The sequence below is a fragment of the Zea mays genome, chromosome 3 (assembly GCF_902167145.1).
Source record: "Zea mays cultivar B73 chromosome 3, Zm-B73-REFERENCE-NAM-5.0, whole genome shotgun sequence".
Taxonomy (NCBI): Eukaryota; Viridiplantae; Streptophyta; class Magnoliopsida; order Poales; family Poaceae; genus Zea; species Zea mays.
The window spans coordinates 80807221-80826049 of NC_050098.1; the positions used below are offsets into that span (position 1 = coordinate 80807221).

At 52.1% G+C, this 18829-nt stretch overlaps 1 protein-coding gene and 1 pseudogene across 2 annotated transcripts in view; one reads left to right on the forward strand and one right to left on the reverse strand.

Moving 5' to 3' along the window:
• Nucleotides 1–13027, forward strand: part of LOC100193023 (uncharacterized) — a 47697-nt gene extending 34670 nt beyond the window's left edge. The window contains exons 6-9 of one of the 2 annotated variants that reach the window (XM_008673885.3): nucleotides 3263–3387; nucleotides 10877–10995; nucleotides 12533–12644; nucleotides 12723–13027. In XM_008673885.3, coding sequence (XP_008672107.1) covers nucleotides 3263–3387; nucleotides 10877–10995; nucleotides 12533–12644; nucleotides 12723–12758 — 392 coding nt within the window. In that variant the 3' untranslated portion in view covers nucleotides 12759–13027. The remainder of the gene's footprint in view (nucleotides 1–3262; nucleotides 3388–10876; nucleotides 10996–12532; nucleotides 12645–12722) is intronic. The other variant, NM_001138191.1, reaches the window with a different exon arrangement.
• Nucleotides 4859–5290, reverse strand: LOC118476673 (MFP1 attachment factor 1-like; annotated as a pseudogene).
• Nucleotides 13028–18829: the final 5802 nt, after the last annotated feature.

An 18829-nucleotide genomic window follows, 5' to 3' on the forward strand; every position in this document is an offset into this window, starting at 1 on the left:
TGGGAGCGAATTTGTAGGCTGTGGTTAAAAAATCTCCTCGTCTATCCCACGCCAAAGCACAGGTCTAAGGCCCGGTCCTAGTCGCGGTCGTTCTCACATGGGCTACAGTGCCGCTGTGTATGGGTGGGGCAGGGGTTCGGTGGTTTTCTCGATCTGCGTGAGGTCTTCTTAATATAATGCTGTGGGGGCGATCTTACCCCCACAGGTCGAGTTTTTTTTATATATTGGGATTTGTGGACCTCTCCTTGCATTCAAAGTTTGATACTTTTGTGGCTCTTCTGTCCTTTGCATGGGTTTCCACTCACTTTGGTCGTGCAATTAAGACCGTCCAGTGTGACAATGATCGTGAGTTTGATAACTTATCTCGGTCGTTCTCCTCCCATGGTGTTCAACTCTAGATGTCCTGCCCCTACACTTCTCAGAATGGCAAGGTTGAGCGCATTATTCACACTACTAACAACATCATGCGCTCCTTGCTCTTTCAGGCATCCGTTTCTACTCGCTCTAGGCTGAGAGCCTCGATACCGCCACCTACCTCATGTGTCTTTCTACTACGACGATTCGTGCCCCCACACCCACTTTGTTCTTTTCGATACCATTTCCTTCTACGACCATCTTCATGTTTTTGGGTCCGCATGCTACCCCAACCTTTCTGCCACTACTCTCCATAAGCTTGCTGCTTGTCCCTCGCTCCACCCGTCATGTCTTCCTCGGTTACTCCTCTGATCACAAAGGGTATCAGTCTCTTGATCTCACTACACATCTCCCGTCTCGTTATCTTTGCCGAGACAGATTTCCCCTTCTCGCATCCCTCCCAGTTCACCACTGACTCCCTTCCCGAGTTGGACTTTCTTCTTGATCCTGAACCCGTGTCTCCATCTGGTTAGTCATCGTCTTTTTCCCTCCTGTAGGTTTACCCCACACCGTTCCTGCCTATGGCACCGATGCCTCTTTTGGCTCGCGTGCCTCTAGACTCCCTCTAGGCTGCCCTATAGCCCCAGTCAGTCTGTATGTCTCCTACTCGATCTTCGCCGGATCGTTGGCAGCTCTGTTGACCCCTTTTTCCCATGACTTCGCTTACCTTGTCCAGACCATTGGGGTCCTCCCTGGTGCCCTCCTCGGTAGCGGCCCCTCCTCGCTATGCCAACCATGTGCATGTCTATCAGTGACGTGCGTGGTCGTGCGAGTGCATGCACCGCCTCGCTTCCGGACCGAGCCGACGTTGTATCACCCCTCTTCTTCAGCGTGACCTTCGCCACGTCCACCAATGGTGACTTGCTAGGCTGCTGGGGTTCTTCGGCTTGTTGATAGTCTTGTTCTCTCCGGGACCTCCACGCTGGTCTCCCGCATGTCGTCTTCTATTCATAGCGCCCTCGTCGAACCTCACTTGCATCACACTATGGAGGAAGAGTACTAGACCCACCTTGACAATCACACCTAGGATTTGGTGCTCCGTTCACTAGGCAACAATGTGGTGACTGGCAAGTGGGTCTAGACACACAAGCAGAAGGTTGATGGCTCTCTAGGTTGGTACAAGGCTTGCTGGGTTCTTCGGGGATTCGTTCAACGTCCTGAGGTTGACTACGATGAGTCGTTCAGTCTAGTAGCGAAGCCTGCCACTGTCCAAACTGTTCTCTCACTGGCTCTCTCTCGTTCTTGGCCCATTCATCAGTTGGACATCGAGAATACCTTTTTCCATGGGACTCTCACGAAGATCGTCTATTGTAGTTAGGCTATGCCCAACGGAGCGTACATATGGCCGTGCAAAACACTGTTTTGCGCTGTAGGCTCCACTGTTCATAGAGTGAAGTTTAAAATAGGGGAAGAGGATGAGTAAGCTGTTGGAGATAGTCTCAGTCTGCCAATTTGTTGACTCAACTCATTCAGACATGGTTTGCATGCTCAACAAGTCCCTTTATGGTCTGAAGCAGCCCCCCGTGCTTGGTACAACAGGTTTGCCACATATATGCGCTCCCTGAGCTTTACTGAGGCTGTCTTAAACTTACCTATTTCATCTATTGGTGCTACAATGACATTGTGTACCTTCTTATGTATGTTGATGACATTGTTCTCACTGCCTCTTTATTGGGCTTGCTGCATTGGATCATTACCCCCCCCCCCCTTCAGCACGAGTTCGCAACGAAGGACTTGGATCCTCTTCATCATTTTCTAAGGATTGCTATTGAGCGTCATCCAAATGGCCACCCTGGATGTCCTGGAGCATGCTGGTATGTTGGATTGCAAGCCATGCGCGACACTGGTGGACACACAGGCCAAAGTCTCTAGCGACGGTTCTCGTGTCTGCGATCCCACTGCCTACTGTAGTCTTGCCAGCAATCTTCAGTGTCTCACCTTCACCCGGCTCAACATCGCGTATGTTGTCCGCTAGCTCTGTCTTTACATGCATGATCCCCGGGAGCCACACCTGAGTGCGGTCAAGTGGATCCTTCGGTACCTCTAGGGTACTATCGAATATGAGGTTCATCTTTGGCGCTCCTGCACACCTAAGCTGGTTGTCTATGATAACTGGGACAGGTGCCCTCCGTTGCTGAGGCGGAGTACTAGGTTGTCGCTAATGGGGTGGATGGAGTGATGCACCAGAGCTCCACAACCCCCTTCATCATTTTATGTGTTTGTTTGACATTTTGAGTGATTGGCACATTAGTATTTTAGACTTTTCTAGCGGGTACGGGTAAAATTATTCGCGCGAGTATGGGTATGAGTAAGATTTTATACCCGTGACCTTATACGGGTAACCCGACGGGTAAGATTTTTTTTACGGGTATAGGTATGGGATGATACTATCCTACGGGTACATACCCGTTGCCATCTCTACGTCTACCTCTCCATCAACCCTGTCTAGCATCAGCACACGAATCATGTTGAGATCAAGGTCACTTTGTTCGTGAGTGCGTTGCTGTAAGGGATGTCCACGTTCATCAAGTCTGGACGAGCTCACAATTTTCTGACATTTTTATTAAGGGTCTTCTCTCATTCTCAGAGTTTTGGTCTAGTCTCAACATATGTTGTGGCTAGAGTTTCGCCTACAGAAGGGGGCTGTTAGATTGTCTTTCTTGTCAAAATGTAATGGGCCTAGAGCCCAACCCATGTAACCTGACATATATATGGAATACCCAACCCACTCAAGGGTTAGGGTTTTTACATTATTCAATAGTTCCGTTGCTTTTCTTTGTAATATCGAGATGAACATATATTTGAACAAGTGGGATTGTTTCTAAACTGTTAGTATTTTCTTTTGTAGGTTTTCATGTTGATGATTCAGAAGTTACATTAAATGTTTGCCTTGGAAAACAATTCTTTGGTGGTGAATTATACTTTCGAGGTATTCGGTGTGAGAATCATGTGAATTCAGAGACACAACATGAGGTGACTTCTCATTTTACTTCAACAACTTTCTTATCTACCCATGCATGGTAAGCCATGCACCATTGATTGATTTTGATTATGCTCCTCGTACCCTGCTAATTCTTTATTTAGATCCTGTTGGTTTGTGCCTAAGTTTGCCACACCTTATCTTGGAAAAAAATGTTTGTGCCATAGAAAGTATGGCAAACAAAATTCAACTCACTTGTGGCGAAGTTTGGTAAGAAAGCAAGTCTGACATGTGGGACAAGGTGCTTAGAAAGTTTGACGTGCCATAGTTGTGCAAACAACTGCCTAAGAATGTGTGGCATGCTTTCCTATGTTTTCGAAAAAATAGAAACCGTGGCATGAGTAACATGTGATGTGGCAATGTTTGGCATGAACCAAAAGACTGTTAGATTCTAGAGTTGTTGGCTAATTGATGCTATGCTACAACAATGTTTTCAAATCTTATAATTGAGCCTAGTCACCATAGTTATTAAGGAGTAGCGACGCCTAAGCGGTAAGGCGACCAGGAGGGGGCAAGGCATGCTGTCGCCTCTGTTCTTAAGGCGTCACCTAGGCGACGCCTAGGCGTCCGAGCGGTGGTCTAACGCCTAGGCGCCTTGCCTCCCTACATCGCCTAGGCGCCCAGGCGGTGCTCCAACGCCTTGGACCGCCTTACCACTTTAAAAACCATGGCTGTCGCCTTGCCGCAAGAGTAAGGTGGGGGTAGGAGGCGTCGACGACGCGGGGAAGAGGCGTCGACGACGCAGGGAAGAGGGGTCGACAGCGTGGGTCGCAGCGGCGTTGCGGGTTGCGGCGTCGCGCGCATCCTCCCTCTCTCATGTGGGCGGTTCGCGACCTCCCCTCCCTTTGGCGGCGACTCTCCTCCTCTCTCTCCTTTCTGGCAGCTGCAAGGTGGCGGCTGAGGGAGGATGCTGCAGGGTGGTGGCTGAGGGGAGGGAGGATGCGGTAGGGTCAGCTGGGAACGGGGAAGATTAGGTTAAGAAGTAGGCTGGGCCGGGAAACAGCAAGCTCGTGGCCCATGTCTTTAATCTCTTTTATTTTTGCTTTTCTTTTTACTTCTCTATTAAACCAGTAAATCCATTAGTTAAGTAATCATTTTTTCCTAATCTTCTACTACCATCTATTAGTTATGTTAGATTTTAAGTGTATTATGTTGGTTTATGTTGAACTTGTACTATTATCCCTCTACCTATCTATACGACTTCTTAAGACAGTAGTGTACGCGTCCACACGGTGCACGGTTCTGCCCCTCCACGCCCGCCCCTGCCTCTGTGACCCCCTTCCCTCGCCCCCCTGACCGTGATCCCCGCCGGTAAACCCGACCATCATCCTCCTCCCCCGCCTCCGCCTCCCTTCGATCCTAGCCCGCCCCTTCCATACTCCTCCCTGCATCCTTTCCATCCTTTTCTGTGCTCCAACGATACATGCGCGCCCCTTCCATCCTTGCTCGCACTCCTCTCTTCTGCCTTGCACCATGGGCCACGCAAGCTCACTGAATGCTGCAAGCTCACTGAATGCCTTGATCTATCCGATGCACCTGGAGCACCTCAATCCCTCCTCGATAGAGGCCGGGGACTCAGCGGCGGAGGACTTGGAGGCGGCCGCGAAGCCCTCGGCCTCGGGCTCCGGGACGGCGCCGTAGCGCTGGGAGAGGACGCTGGGCGTCGCGAGCGTCTACACGAGGCGGCGCACCACGACGTCGCGCGTGCGCTGCGACGGCGGCCAGATGCTGAGCGACAGGAGCAGCACCTCCGCGGCCTTGGCGCCCGTAGTAGCCGACGGGGCGGCATCAGCGGATCCCTCAGGAGGAGCGGGCTGGCTACCCTCGGCGGCTGCGTTGTGTGCGTCCTCCGCCATAGATGCGACCTGCGGGGGGGGGGGGGGGAGTACGGAGAGACAAAAGAGTGAAAAGCGGCGAGATCTGTGGCATGGAGTCCGGGAGAAGAGCGGTGTGGTCTGTGGTGTGTGTGGCCGTTATCAACGTAGCGGTGTGCTGAGCGAGGGCTTTGGAAAATGGTATATATCTTGTGCATATGAGATTTTAGTACATGTAAGTATGTTTAAACTAACAAAGTTTATAAAAATTCTAAAAAAATCATACATTTTTTTATCTTACTTCTATATCTATACTACTTAAGACAGTGCTCGCGCCGCCGGTCTCGTCCCCTTCGGGCTTGGCCTACCGGGCTACTCGGCGTGCACAAACGCCCTTATCGGTCTCCTATCGCCAACCCGCCTCCCCAGGCAGCCGTCCCCTGGGTTGTCCACCACTTGTCCGCTCGCTACCGACACCACCTGGGCTTCCGCAACTCCTACCGACTCTGCGCTGGCATCTGCCATCGCCACCATTCAGTCTGCCTTGGCGGTCTCACAGGAGCGCGAGCGCGCTGCGTCCCGTGCATTGGAGCAGGAGCGTACTTTGGGAGCCGCTCTGACTGCCCAGATGGCCACTGCACAGCGTCTCCTCATCGGCCCCCCTTCGGTCGCTCATGAGACACCGCCGCCCACCCCAGAGGCTCCCCACGCCTCTGGACTCGACGCCGACCACATCGCCGCTCTCCATACCCAGGCCACCGGTCTCCACAACATCCGGTCCCTGGTATCCATTGTGCTGGACCCGACGTCCTCCCACTACCCTCGCTGGCGAGGGCAGGTCCTCCTCACCCTGCGACGCTATGCTCTCGTCGACCACGTTCTCGACGACATCATCACCTCGCTGTCCCCGGCTTGGTCCCTAATGAACACCATGGTGCTCTTGTGGCTCCACGGCACCATCATGGTCGAGCTCCAGAACATCATCCGTGACCAGGCGCACACGGGCCGCCAGGTGTGGCCCGCTCTCGAGAAACATTTTCTCGGGAACCGGGACGCTCGGGCCCTCCACCTCGACGCCTAGTTCCACCAGTTCTCCTAGGGGAACCTTTCCGTGGGGGAGTACTACCTCCAGATTAAGGGCCTGGTGGACTCCCTCCGGGACCTCGGCGAGCCGGTGGCGGACCGTACCCTGGTGTTAAACCTTCTGCGTGGCCTCAACCCCCGCTACGGCCACATGAAGGCTCTCATCAAGCGGACCGTGCCTTTTCCCACCTTCCATGCTGTGCGGAATGAGCTTGTCCTCGAGGAGCTCACCATGACGATAAAGGCTCCCACTCCGGCCCCAGCACTCTACAACACCTCCTCTGGTGCTCAGGTGCCTTCCGGGGGACAAGCCCCCCTCACTCCGTCGACCGGGGCCCTCGCTCGGCCCCCTGCCGCGACACCTGTGGCCCCTCGTCCGGCTTCCACCGCCGACGACGGCCATCGCCCCCGCAAGGTTGGACGTGGGGGCGGCAGCTCCAACCGTGGAGGTTCCACCGGCCAGGGTGGCGGCCAGGGCTGGCCGTCGTTCTACAACCCCTGGACCGACACTATCTCCATGTGTCCAGGTCAGGCCCCCCATGCCTTTTGTCCTTCGGCGCCGGCGCCAGCTCTCCTAACGCCTCCGGCACCTGCCTACGGCATGCCTCCGTGCGGTGCACCCCCGACGACCCCGCCTCAGCTCCCGCCTATGGGGACCCCCACACCGACACCCTCGGGTCCCCGTTCGCTAGAGGCTGGGACCTAACCTCTCTCGCCGTCGCCTACAACACTACGGCGTTGGCTCCACCACCCTTTGACTGGTCATCGACTCCTGTGCAGCCTACCACACCACCCCCACCACAGGCATGCTATCTCGCTCACACTCATCCCCTTCCACACACCCTACCTCAAAAGTCGTTGGAAACGATTCCACTCTTCCGGTCACCTCAGTAGGTGCCTCGGTACTCCCTGGACCGTTCTATCTCAACGACGTTCTCGTAGCCCCTCACGTTACTCACAATCTTCTTTCCGTCCGTCGGTTCACTACCGACAATTCTTATTCCATTGAGTTTGACCCTTCTGGTTTTCTGTGAAGGATCTGGCCTCTAGGACCCCACTCACCCGATGTGACAACGTCGGGCCCCTCGATACGCTCCGGCTTTCTTCCACCGGCGCGTCTCCGCCTCCCGTCCTGGTCTCCACCACCACCTCCACCACTTGGCATCGCCGTCTCGGCCACCCAGGACATGACGTCATGACAAAGCTTTCCAGCACTTTAGATCCTTGTATTAGGGGTCATTTTGAGGGCCTCTGTCATGCTTGTCAGCTTGGCCGCCATACTCGTCTCCCTTTTCCTACATCTTCCTCTAGGGCTAAGCAGGCCACCATTGTGGTCTCTGGATCTCCCCTGTACTCAGTCTCTCTGGATACAAATATTATTTAGTAATTTTGGATGATTTTTCCCATTTTCTATGGACTTTTCCTCTTCGGTTGAAGTCTAACACTTTTACCACCCTCACTCACTTCTTCGCCTGGGTCTCCACCCAGTTCCATCGTCCGGTCCATGCACTGCAGTGTGACAACAGCCGCGAGTTCGATAACCACGCCGCTCGATCATTCCTCCTCACTAGTGGCGTTCAGCTACGTCTCTCGTGCCCCTACACCTCTGCCCGGAACGGTCGGGCCTAGCGCATGATTCGCACCACCACCAACATGATACGTTGCCTTCTCTTCCAGGCGTCTCTCCCTGCCAGCTACTGGGTAGAGGCCCTGCACACCGCCACCCACCTCCTCAACCGCCTCCCATCGAAGGCGGTGAGCCACCCCACCCCTACTTCGCCCTGTACGGCACAGCCCCCTCCTACAACCACCTCCGCGGGTTTGGCTGTGCCTGCTATCCCAACATTTTCGCTACTGCCCCTCATAAGCTCTCTCCACGCTCCACTCATTGCCTCTTCCTTGGCTACTCTCCTAACCATAAGGGGTATCGCTGTCTTGACCTCACATTCCACTAAATCATCATCTCTAGTCACGTCGTTTTCGACGAAGCTGTGTTCCCCCTTGCTGGCTCCTCCCCACCCACCGATCTCGACTCTCTCCTTGAGTCTGATCCGACTATCCATTCCCCCCGTCACCTCGCTTCGCATCAATGCCCGCACCCCTCACGGCTTCCCCATCCTCGCGTGCGGCACCGTCGACACAGCTCCTGCCACACGCGGCTCCGACGACCCCGCTCGCACTTCTACCCGCTCCACGAGCGGCCCCGGCGCCACGCGCGGCTCCGTCGACCTCGCCTGCGCCACGTCCCGGCTCCGTCCACGAGCGGGACTCGCTTCGCTGACCCCACCCTCATCTACCGCCGCCGCGGGAATGCTCCTCCCTAGGTGCCCATGGACCCGGGCCCCTCTGCGAGCGTGGTCCGTTTCACTGACCCCTCGGTTGTCTATCATCACCGCGAGCCGGCCTCGATAGCGGCCCCTGTCGTCCCGGCGCCTCGCTCTGAGTCGTCGGTGTACCACCCGGTCACCATTCATCGCGATCCCAGGCACATCCATCCGATGGTGACCGGCTAGTAGACAGGTTGATCCTGGCCACTGACACGACCACTACTCCACCGGACGCCTCCTTGGTTCCCTCCTTCGTTCGCACCGCCCTCGCTGACCCTCACTGGCGTCGGGCCATGGAGGAGTACGCAGCCCTGCTGGCCAACCACACTGGGACCTTGTGCCGCGTCCTCCTGGCACCAATGTGGTCACTGACAAGTGGCTCTTACTCGCCGTGCCGCAGGCGTCCTTCGGCTAGTCGACAGGCTGATCCTGGTCGCTGACACTACCACCACTCCACCGAACTCCTCCCTGGTCCCCTCCTTCGTTCGCACCGCCCTCGCTGACCCTCATTGGCGTCGGGCCATGGAGTACGCGGCTTTGCTGGCCAACCACACCTGGGACCTTGTGCCGCGTCCTCCTGGCACCAATGTGGTCAACGGCAAGTGTCTCTTTCGCCACAAGTTGACTTCGGACGGCTCCCTCGACCGCTGGGTCCTTCGGGGCTTCACCCAGCGCCCCGGAGTGGACTACGACGAGACTTTTAGCCCCATCGTCAAGTTCGCCACTGTTCGCGTTGTCCTCACCCTCTCCCGGAACTGGGCAATCCATAAGCTCGACGTCAAGAACGCCTTCCTTCATGGCACTCTGACGGAGACTGCCTACTGCAGCCAGCCCACTGGTTTCATCGACGCCACTCACCCGGATCATGTCTGCCGGCTGAACTGCTCCCTCTACGGCCTCAAGCAGGCGTCATGGGCCTGGTACAGCCGCTTCGCCACCCACTTGGCCTCTCTCGGCTTTGTTGAGGCCAAGTCGGACACGTCCCTCTTCATCTACTGACGTGGCGATGACATCGTCTACCTCCTCTACGTCGACGACATCGTGCTCACGACATCCACCGCCGATCTACTACAACGCACGATCATCGCCCTCCAGAGGGAGTTTGCAATGAAGGACTTGGGACTTCTCCATCACTTCCTTTGCATCACCGCCGAACATCGGCCCCAGGGTCTCTTCCTGCACCAGCGCCAGTACGCCATCGACATTCTCGAGCGGACTGGCATGTCCGACTGCCCTGCTCCATACCTGTCGACACTTAGGCGAAGCTCTCTGAGGACGAGGGGCCCCTGTCGCCGACGCGACGTCTTATTGGATCCTGGCCGGCGCGCTTCAGTATCTCACCTTCACCCGACCCGACATCGCCTACGCCGTCCAGCAGGTGTGCCTCCACATGCACACCCCACGGGAGCCCCATCTCACCGCTCTCAAGTGGATCCTGCGCTACCTCCGCGGCTCCCACGACTTCGGTTTGCTCCTCCGACCATCCCCGACGTCGGAGCTCGTGGTCTACACCGACGCAGTCTGGGCCGGCTGCCCCGACACACACCGATCCACTTCTGGCTATGCTGTATTCCTGGGTGCCAACCTCGTCTCCTGGGCCGCCAAGCGGCAGCCCGTCGTCTCCCGCTATAGAGTAGAGGTTGAGTACCGCGCTGTGGCCAACGGCGTGGCGGAGGCCTCCTGGATGCGCCAACTCCTCCACGAGCTCCACAGCCCCCTCTAGCGCGCCACCCTCGTCTACTGCGACAACGTCAGCGCTGTCTACCTCTCGACCAATCCCGTGCAGCATCAGCGCACGAAGCATGTGGAGATCGACCTGCACTTCGTCCGCGAGCGTGTCGCTGCAGGTGACGTTCGGGTTCTCAACGTTCCCACCACGCTGCAGTTCGCCGACATCTTCACCAAGGGGTTACCAACGAGCGTATTCCTTGACTTTCGGTCTAGTTTCAACATCTGTACATGATAGAGTTGCGAATGCGGGGAGGTGTTAGACTTGTATTAGGGTTTGGGGTCTCCCCTGTGTACTGTAATGGGCCAGTCCCAACACCGACTCTATTAATACATATCCCCTCCCTACTCTAGGGTTAGAGTTTCCAATAATAACATCAACACATTTATTCAAAGTTTTTATTAGAAATATTTTTTGTCTCAACTAATATAACTTTTAGCCATGTGACTTCTTTCTTGGTGACATGCAGTTTGTAGTTACCTTCAAGTGTCGTCTTCATATATTCTTCTTTGTCTAATCATCTGCGCAGGAAATGTATGACTACACACATATTCCTGGTTGGGCTGTACTCCACCATGGTCGACACAGGCATGGTGCTCGAGCTACTTCATCTGGTCTCAGAATAAATCTGCTTTTGTGGTGCCGGAGGTATACATGCATTTTCCTGCAGTTTTCTTTATCTTCATGAGTGCATTGCTTTGCTATCAATATGTATTTGCAGATTTCAATGCACTGATGCCTGAGTTTTGAGATCATTTGATATATTGATGTGCAGATTTGTTTTAATACTTCTGATGTTATTATCATTTTATTGGAAGTGTTGATGCAGTTTAGGTGGTAATCCCCTGCTTCTGTTAGTGCATTTGTTGTTGTGTCTTTCTGTTCTTGCCTTTTCTCTTGAGTGCATTCTTTGGGGCTCATACTCATGTGACTCACAATGGGCCTGTGCGACCTGGCCTGGCATGTATCGTGGTGCTAGGCTCCCACAGGACAGGCTGAGCACTTATTACGTTTGATTGGTGTATATATTTAGCTTGTCTCAGAAGAGTGTTTGGTTGCTCGCACAAAGATATAGCGCATAAGATGAAAGTGGACAAACATTTGTTATTGACATTTATTTCTGGAAAAATATACTTGTTCTTACTTTATCTTATTAAATATTAATATCCTTCGAAATATGTTCATATCATTTAATATACACCAACCATAAGCTAATCTGGTCATTAGTTGGTGCCCTATGCCCATGCCACGGGCCTGCCACGTATGTAAGCTGTGGGTTTGCTTTTTGCACCAGTGGGAACATGCTGACACTTATGCAGGCATCCAAATGTGCACGACACGGGGCTGGTTCTGCCTCCATGCAGCAGACCAATGGAATCCAAAACGTATGGTATAAGGATACAGGCCCATTTGAACAAAGTTATGCTTCAAATTGGCCAAGTTAGTTGAGTCTTAGCATTTAAATCTGCAAAGAGCCCTCGATTTTGTACAGATTGTCGTCAGCTTTTATGAGATATATAAGAACATACATGGTCCCACCTGATGCCATGCCAAACCTGCAGACACTCAAAATGGTTCCTTGCCAGCCTAGCCTAGTTTACGCCACATCTTTGCTGACCAGGATTGGTGCACCCACAGGAGTCTGATAGGCTGCCATATGCACGCAGCCATGTCAATCCGTTTGCACGCGCATGCTTGCTCACTCAAGCTGCACAGCCCGCATGCTTGCTCACTCACGCTGCACAGCCTGCATCCTCATGCTGCACCATGCGCCATGCCAGCCAGTTCCCGCAGAAGCGCATATTTTTTGCCGGTCTGGGGCAGCGCTTTTGCACCAGGTGGTCCAGGCACAGGTGCCGCTTCAGTCTGGCAATCAAGGGCAGTTTGCATCTAGGGAGCCTGATTGGATAGAATGCAGTTTATCAATCATGCCCAAAATGTTCTGTTCGTTATGCTTAAAGTATAGTATCACATGGCTGGATGGCTGGCTTATCTTTTCTGTGCTTGCACTTTGCTGCTAGTGTGCTACTACATGTTGCATTACCATGTTATTTCTGTGGTGTTACCTTCGATCATAGTGAAAAGGCTTGCCAATCTTGTGCATCCTCAGAAGTTTATTGAAGTGTTATGCGCCTTGAAATGTATTGTGAAATGTGGCAACTGAATGAGTTCTTCCTATGTCAAGCTCTGTGTTCAGAGAGATGAAGAAATACCAGAAGGATTTTCCGAGCTGGTGTGGTGAATGCCAGCGCGAAAAGAGGGAAAGGCAGAGTCAGTGTGTTAAAGCAACGAAGATGGTAAGTCCCAACACACACACACAAGCCAACCGCCTTTGCCTTTGTTGCCATTTCCTAGACACTCTTTATTTTTTGTAGGCCTTTCTCAGGGGTTCTGGAGGTGCAGCGATTTAATTTGTCGTAGGTCATTTATGTTATATACTGTTTTGCGTCATACTGAACTTCATCGTTTAGGACTTGACAGGGGCATTGTATCGATGGCCAGCTTTGTGCTAGTGCGTTTATTGGTGCGATCCCAGTTGTATGTAAATGTAAACATTGACCAAATGCAGCCGAAAGAAATGTAATAGCGGGTCATAAACTGCTATGAATTTGGATACTTTTGTTGCCAAAATTGATAAATTGGAACGCCAATAGCTTGGCGTGATTATTGATTAGTCTCACAGGAATTCCTGTTCGCCGTTCGCTCGCACACGACTCAGGAAACTATGCATCTTCGTCGTCCGTGATGTGACTTCTCTAATGCGACAGTTCATTTTCCCTTTCTAACGATGGAAGTATGCAGAGTTCTCCGATTAACTACAGCGTAGGTTTTCTTGATTAGAACCAAGGAATTGAGGTCTAGTAAGGAATTGAGGTCTAGTTTGGGTACTCTAGTATTGACTTCAATCTACTTGCGTTGAGGTGTATTGGAGTGTAAACTAGTTTAAATTATATCCCAATCTACCTCAACACATGTAAATTGTGGTCAATACTAGATTATCCTATGTTCGGTTAGGCTGTTATCAGCAGGGATGTGACCCAATACACGTGGTTTAATCCACTGTAGAAAGTTTCCTGGCTCGCAAAAATTGTACTGCACAGGAGTCGATGACCAGTCCCTCTCTCTCTCTTTTTCTTTTAAGTAGATTTAACTTAATTAGTGAGGGATTTATTAGTTATTTTTGTCAAAACAATGAGTCATGAAATGTTGCATCACGCTGAGCTTAAATATTCTTTGAATTGTTGCACATGTTTGAATTAGTTTGAATTTGAATTGAAAACCCTAGAGAAAATAAAATAGAAAAGGCATTGGAAAATCCCTAGAAAAAGGAAAATCCATTTCGGCCCAAACCAGCCCATCAGGCCCAGCCCCGCGTGCGCCCGCGCACCCGCCGCCCCTGATAGGCGGACCCTGCCTGTCGGCGCCAGCTCGCGCCCGCGCGCTCTCCTCTCTCGCCTGGTGCCTAGTGAGGCCGACCTGTTGGTGCCAACCTCATCTGCGCAACTTCTCTCACTGTCCCGCGGGGTCCCGCTTGCCAGCCTGGCTGCCCGTTCACTCGTTCATCCTCGCTGACCGGTGAGTCCCGTCTGTCGGACCCTTCCCCTCCGAATCGCTAGCGCACAACCTGCGCGTCGCCATGGACTCCGCACCCACGACGCATGTCGAGGTCGCGCTTGTCCCCACCCTGGCCTTTTTCTAGCTGCCCAGCACCCGCTCTGTTGGGGGCCTTCTCCTTTCAAAGGTCCTCAAAAATATAATTAACCATTTGTTTTTAGCATAAGCTATTACAGGAAGCTTCGTCTCCAGGAGATAAGCCTCTTTCTTATGACGAAGGACACACATGCTGAAGATAGATATAAAGAAGATAAGAGTAAACGCCGAAGTTATCACCAGACGGAAAAGCTTCGGCTCGCAACAAAGCAGAGGAATGTTGATAATGGCCGAAGGAGGAAAAGACTACTTAGTCCCTTATAATTTGAATTACGATCATGTGTAAATATTAAGGACATAAATGTACTTTCGATCGGGCTGCGTCCCGTGCCTATAAATAGATAAACAGTAAAATTGTATTGTTTAGGCTGGATTGTACTGTTACTCTCGCATCCTCGCCTTCGAGCAAGCCGAAGGTATCAATGTAATTTTATGATATTCTTATATGTTTCATGAAATACAATAATAAATGAATTATCAAGATACTATCATCATATTTATTCCTTTGTATTTCATGTTTACTTATTGAATGATGAAGGTATGTCCTTCTAGACCTTCGTCTGATGAGTATTATACCCATGGGGAGATAATGCTTTGGAGGACGAAAGTCTCTTACAATTAACAATTGTGTTGCCTTGTTCTTGATCCACAACATTTGAGAACGAGTGACCAACATTGGCGCCCACCTCCGGTGAACTCACTTCCACAACCTTCGGCAAGCACTCACATTCGACATGCCGTCGAAGAAGGCAATGGTGCCAGGGGCTGCCCTGCAGCCGCTGGACACAAATCAGGACGCACTCTCCCTACGAGAGGCTAGGAGCCAAAAGAGAAAGGCCACAAGCCCAACTCTTCAGGAGGAACAACTTGACTAGGAAATCAGGGATTTAGAAGCAATCCACCAACAAGTACAAAGGAAAAAAAGGAGAAAATGCTCCATCTGGCTGATCTTCAGAAGAAGATTGATGAAGCCGCTGAGGAAATGCGTCATCTTACTCAAGATGACCAGGACCGAAGGCCTCAGCACAAGGAGCTTCGTTAGGAAAGCTCATTCAACGAAGACAAATGGTACGACAACTTCCATCATGGTAACTTTACTTTTGATGATGCTTCTCCTCTAGCAGCAGAATTGCAGGCTACCCCATGACCATAATCCTACAAGCCACCTCAGTTACCCATGTATGATGGGCACTCGGATCCGAAGCAATTTCTGATGAGCTACGAGGCAACAATATCCTCGTGTGGGGGGCAACGCTGCTGTCATGGCAAAGTCCTTCGTTATGGCAGTCAGAAGCGTGGCCTAGATATGGTATTCCTCCCTTCGGCCAGGGACAATCACATCATGGCAGAAGTTCAAGGACATGATAGTGACCAGCTTCCAGGGCTTCTAGACGAAGCCAGTCACTGCTCAGGCCTTATTTCAATGCACACAACACCATAAGGAGTACCTTCACGCGTACGTGAAAGGGAAATAGGGATTAACCTTTTCCTATAAATGATTTTGGTGGTTGAATTGCCCAACAAAAACAATTGGACTAACTAGTTTGCTCTAGATTATATATTCTACAGGTGCTAAAGGTTCAACACAAACCAATATAAAGATCAAGTTAGGGTTCAAAAGAAAGGAGCAAAATAAACCGAAGGTAACCCTGGTCTGGCGCACCGGACTGTCCGGTGCCCCAGGGCCATACGACTTCAAACTTGCCACCTTCGGGTTTCAGAAGCGCCGCTCCGCTATAATTCACCGGACTATTCGGTGTGCCACCGAACTGTCCGGTGCACCAGCGGAGCAACGGCTCCAGCGCAATGGTCGACTACAACGGACACCTGCAAAAGTGGTACAGTGCGCGGAGAGTTCGCGCAGAGTTAGAGCAGCCGCAGAAGGCGCACCGGACAATGAACAGTACCTGTCCAGTGTGGCACCGGACTGTCCGGTGCAACATGGAGACAAAGCTCCAACGGTCGAAACCGTCAGAACCCTAACGGTTGGGTGACGTGGCTAGCGCACCGGACACTGTACGGTGGCGCACCGGACTGTCCGGTGCGCCATCGACAGCAGCCACCCCCAACTGTTGAATTGGTGGTTGGAGGCTATAAATATCCCACAACCACCTCCACTCCAACCATCCAAGCATTCACAACAGTGCATTCAATACAAGAGCAATACACAACACTCCAAGACACAAATCAAAGCCTTCGATCCAATCAAAGTCCACAATTCAACTGTAGTATTTTAGGACTTGTGAGAAGATCGTTTTGTGTTTCCTTGTTGCTCTTGTTGCTTGGTTGGCTTTCTTCTTTCTCTCATTCTTACTCTCAAAGCCTTGTAAGCGAAGCAAGAGACACCAATTGTGTGGTGGTCCTTGTGGTGTCTAAGTGACCCGGGAAATCAAGGAAGAAAGCTCACTCGGTCTAAGTGACCGTTTGAGAGAGGGAAAGGCTTGAAAGAGACCCGGACTTTGTGACACCTCAACGGGGATTAGGTTCTTTGGAACCGAACCTCGGTAAAACAAATCACCGTGTCATCCGCTTTATATTCTTGGTTGATTTGTTTTCCCCTCTCTCTCGGACTCAGATTTTATTCTAACGCTAACCCCGACTTGTAGTGTGTTTAAAGTTGTAAATTTCAGTTTTTGCCTATCCACCCCCTCTAGGCGACTTTCAATTGGTATTAGAGCCTGGTACTTCATTAGAGTCTAACCACTCGAAGCCATGGGAAGGCTCCATCAAAGGAGTCCGACACCAAAGGAAGGGAGGAATCACCTCCCCGCTTCAAGTCGCATCGGAGTGGTGATAAGAAGAAAAATATGAAGAAAGTGATCTACTACGAGACCGACTCTTCGTCGCCATCCACCTCTGGCTCCGATGCTCCGTCCGTCACTTCTAAGCGCCATGAGCGCAAGAAGTTTAGTAAGATCCCCTTACACTATCCCCGCATTTCTAAACACACTCCTTTACTTTTCATTCCATTAGGCAAACCACCGGTTTTTTATGGTGAAGATTATTGTATGTGGAGTGATGAAATGAGGCATCACCTAACCTCACTCCACGCTAGCATATGGGACATTGTTGAGTTTGGAGCGTAGGTATCATTCGTAGGGGATGAGGGCTACGACTCGGACGAGGTCGCCCAAATCCAGCACTTCAACTCCCAAGCCACTACTATACTTCTCGCCTCTCTATGTCAAGAGGAGTATAATAAGGTGCAAGGGTTGAAGAGTGCCAAGGAGATTTGGGACGTGCTCAAGACCGCACACGAGGGAGATGAGGTGACCAAGATCACCAAGCGGGAGACAATCGAGGGGGAGGTCGGTCGATTCGTCCTTAACCAAGGAGAGGAGCCACAAGCTATGTACAACCGGCTCAAGACATTGGTGAATCAAGTGCGCAACCTCAGGAGCACAAAATGGGATGACCATGAAATGGTCAAGGTTATTCTTAGATCACTCGTATTTTGTAATCCTACTCAAGTTCAATTAATACGTGGTGATCCTAGATATAAGCTAATGTCTCCCGAGGAAGTGATAGGAAAATTTGTGAGCTTTGAGTTGATGATCAAAGGCTCCAAACAAATCGTCGAGCAAGGCGGCACCTCCACACCCGAGGTGCAACCCATAGCATTCAAAGCAACGGAGGAGAAGAAAGAAGAGTCTACATCAAGTAGGCTCCCCATTGACGCCTCCAAGCTCGACAACAAGGAAATGGCGCTTATTATCAAGAGCTTTCGACAAATCCTCATGCAAAGGAGGGGGAAGGAATACAAACCCTGCTCCAAAAGGGTGCGTGTCGGAGAGGGAATTCTCCGGCCGGGTGGCAGAATGCACCCGCCCTAAATCCTAAGATGAGGAAGGGGCTTAAGCGTTTTGCCTATCTTGCTAAGAGATCATCGAGCACATGAACACGCGAGGATTTAGAGTGGTTCGGGCCGCCGGAGCGTAATACCCTACTCCAGTGTATGATGGATTGTTATGGAAGCTTGAGAGTTGAGAGTCTCTGTCTGAGTTTTTCTCCCCCGTAACGTTGCATGCCTCCCCTTTTATAGCTAAGGGGGGCATGTACAAGGGAACTGAGCCCCGACATGTGGGCCCAGGAACATCACAGATGTAGTACTTGGAGCTACTAATGTTTGCTGCAGGAGCAATCTTCTTGTGCCCTGACATCTGAGATCTGCGTAGCATCGGCGTGCAGGGGAAGCTTCTCGTATAAGGGATGATGTACACAGTGCGTCGCGCGGCACTGGCGCACTGTTTGACAATGGACTGGACAGGTGCGCCGTCTACAGGATGGCCTTGGCGCCGCCTGCCAGCGGAGTGGACAGGACGCATTAAATGCTGAGGGGGCACATCGCCTATCAGCAGGGTGGGCAGGCGACACGTCCTCTCCGCAATAAATGCAGAGACCACGCGGCTTAGAGGCCTTACGTCAGGCTCCACCCGCTGGCTTATGTCACGGGCTACAAGACACGCGGTAGCAGCGGGTCTCCGCCTGAGCGGGGAGCGCAAGCGCACAGGATAAGGCTTGACACGTGTCAGTACCGGACCCTTGCTTATGCCAGGGTATCCCCTGTCCCGGGACCTCGTTGTGGCCTGGACCTTACTCGGAGGGATCTGGACCCCATCCAAGGGACCCGACATGCTTACTTGGGAGTCCCGGACCGTAATCGGGGGTCCGGGTTGTGCATACAGGGGTCCGGTGCTTTCTTGTGGAGGTCCGGTCCAACTGATACATCCTGGGATGTATCATCTTTTCTCGTCACGTGGTGCCCCTTGAG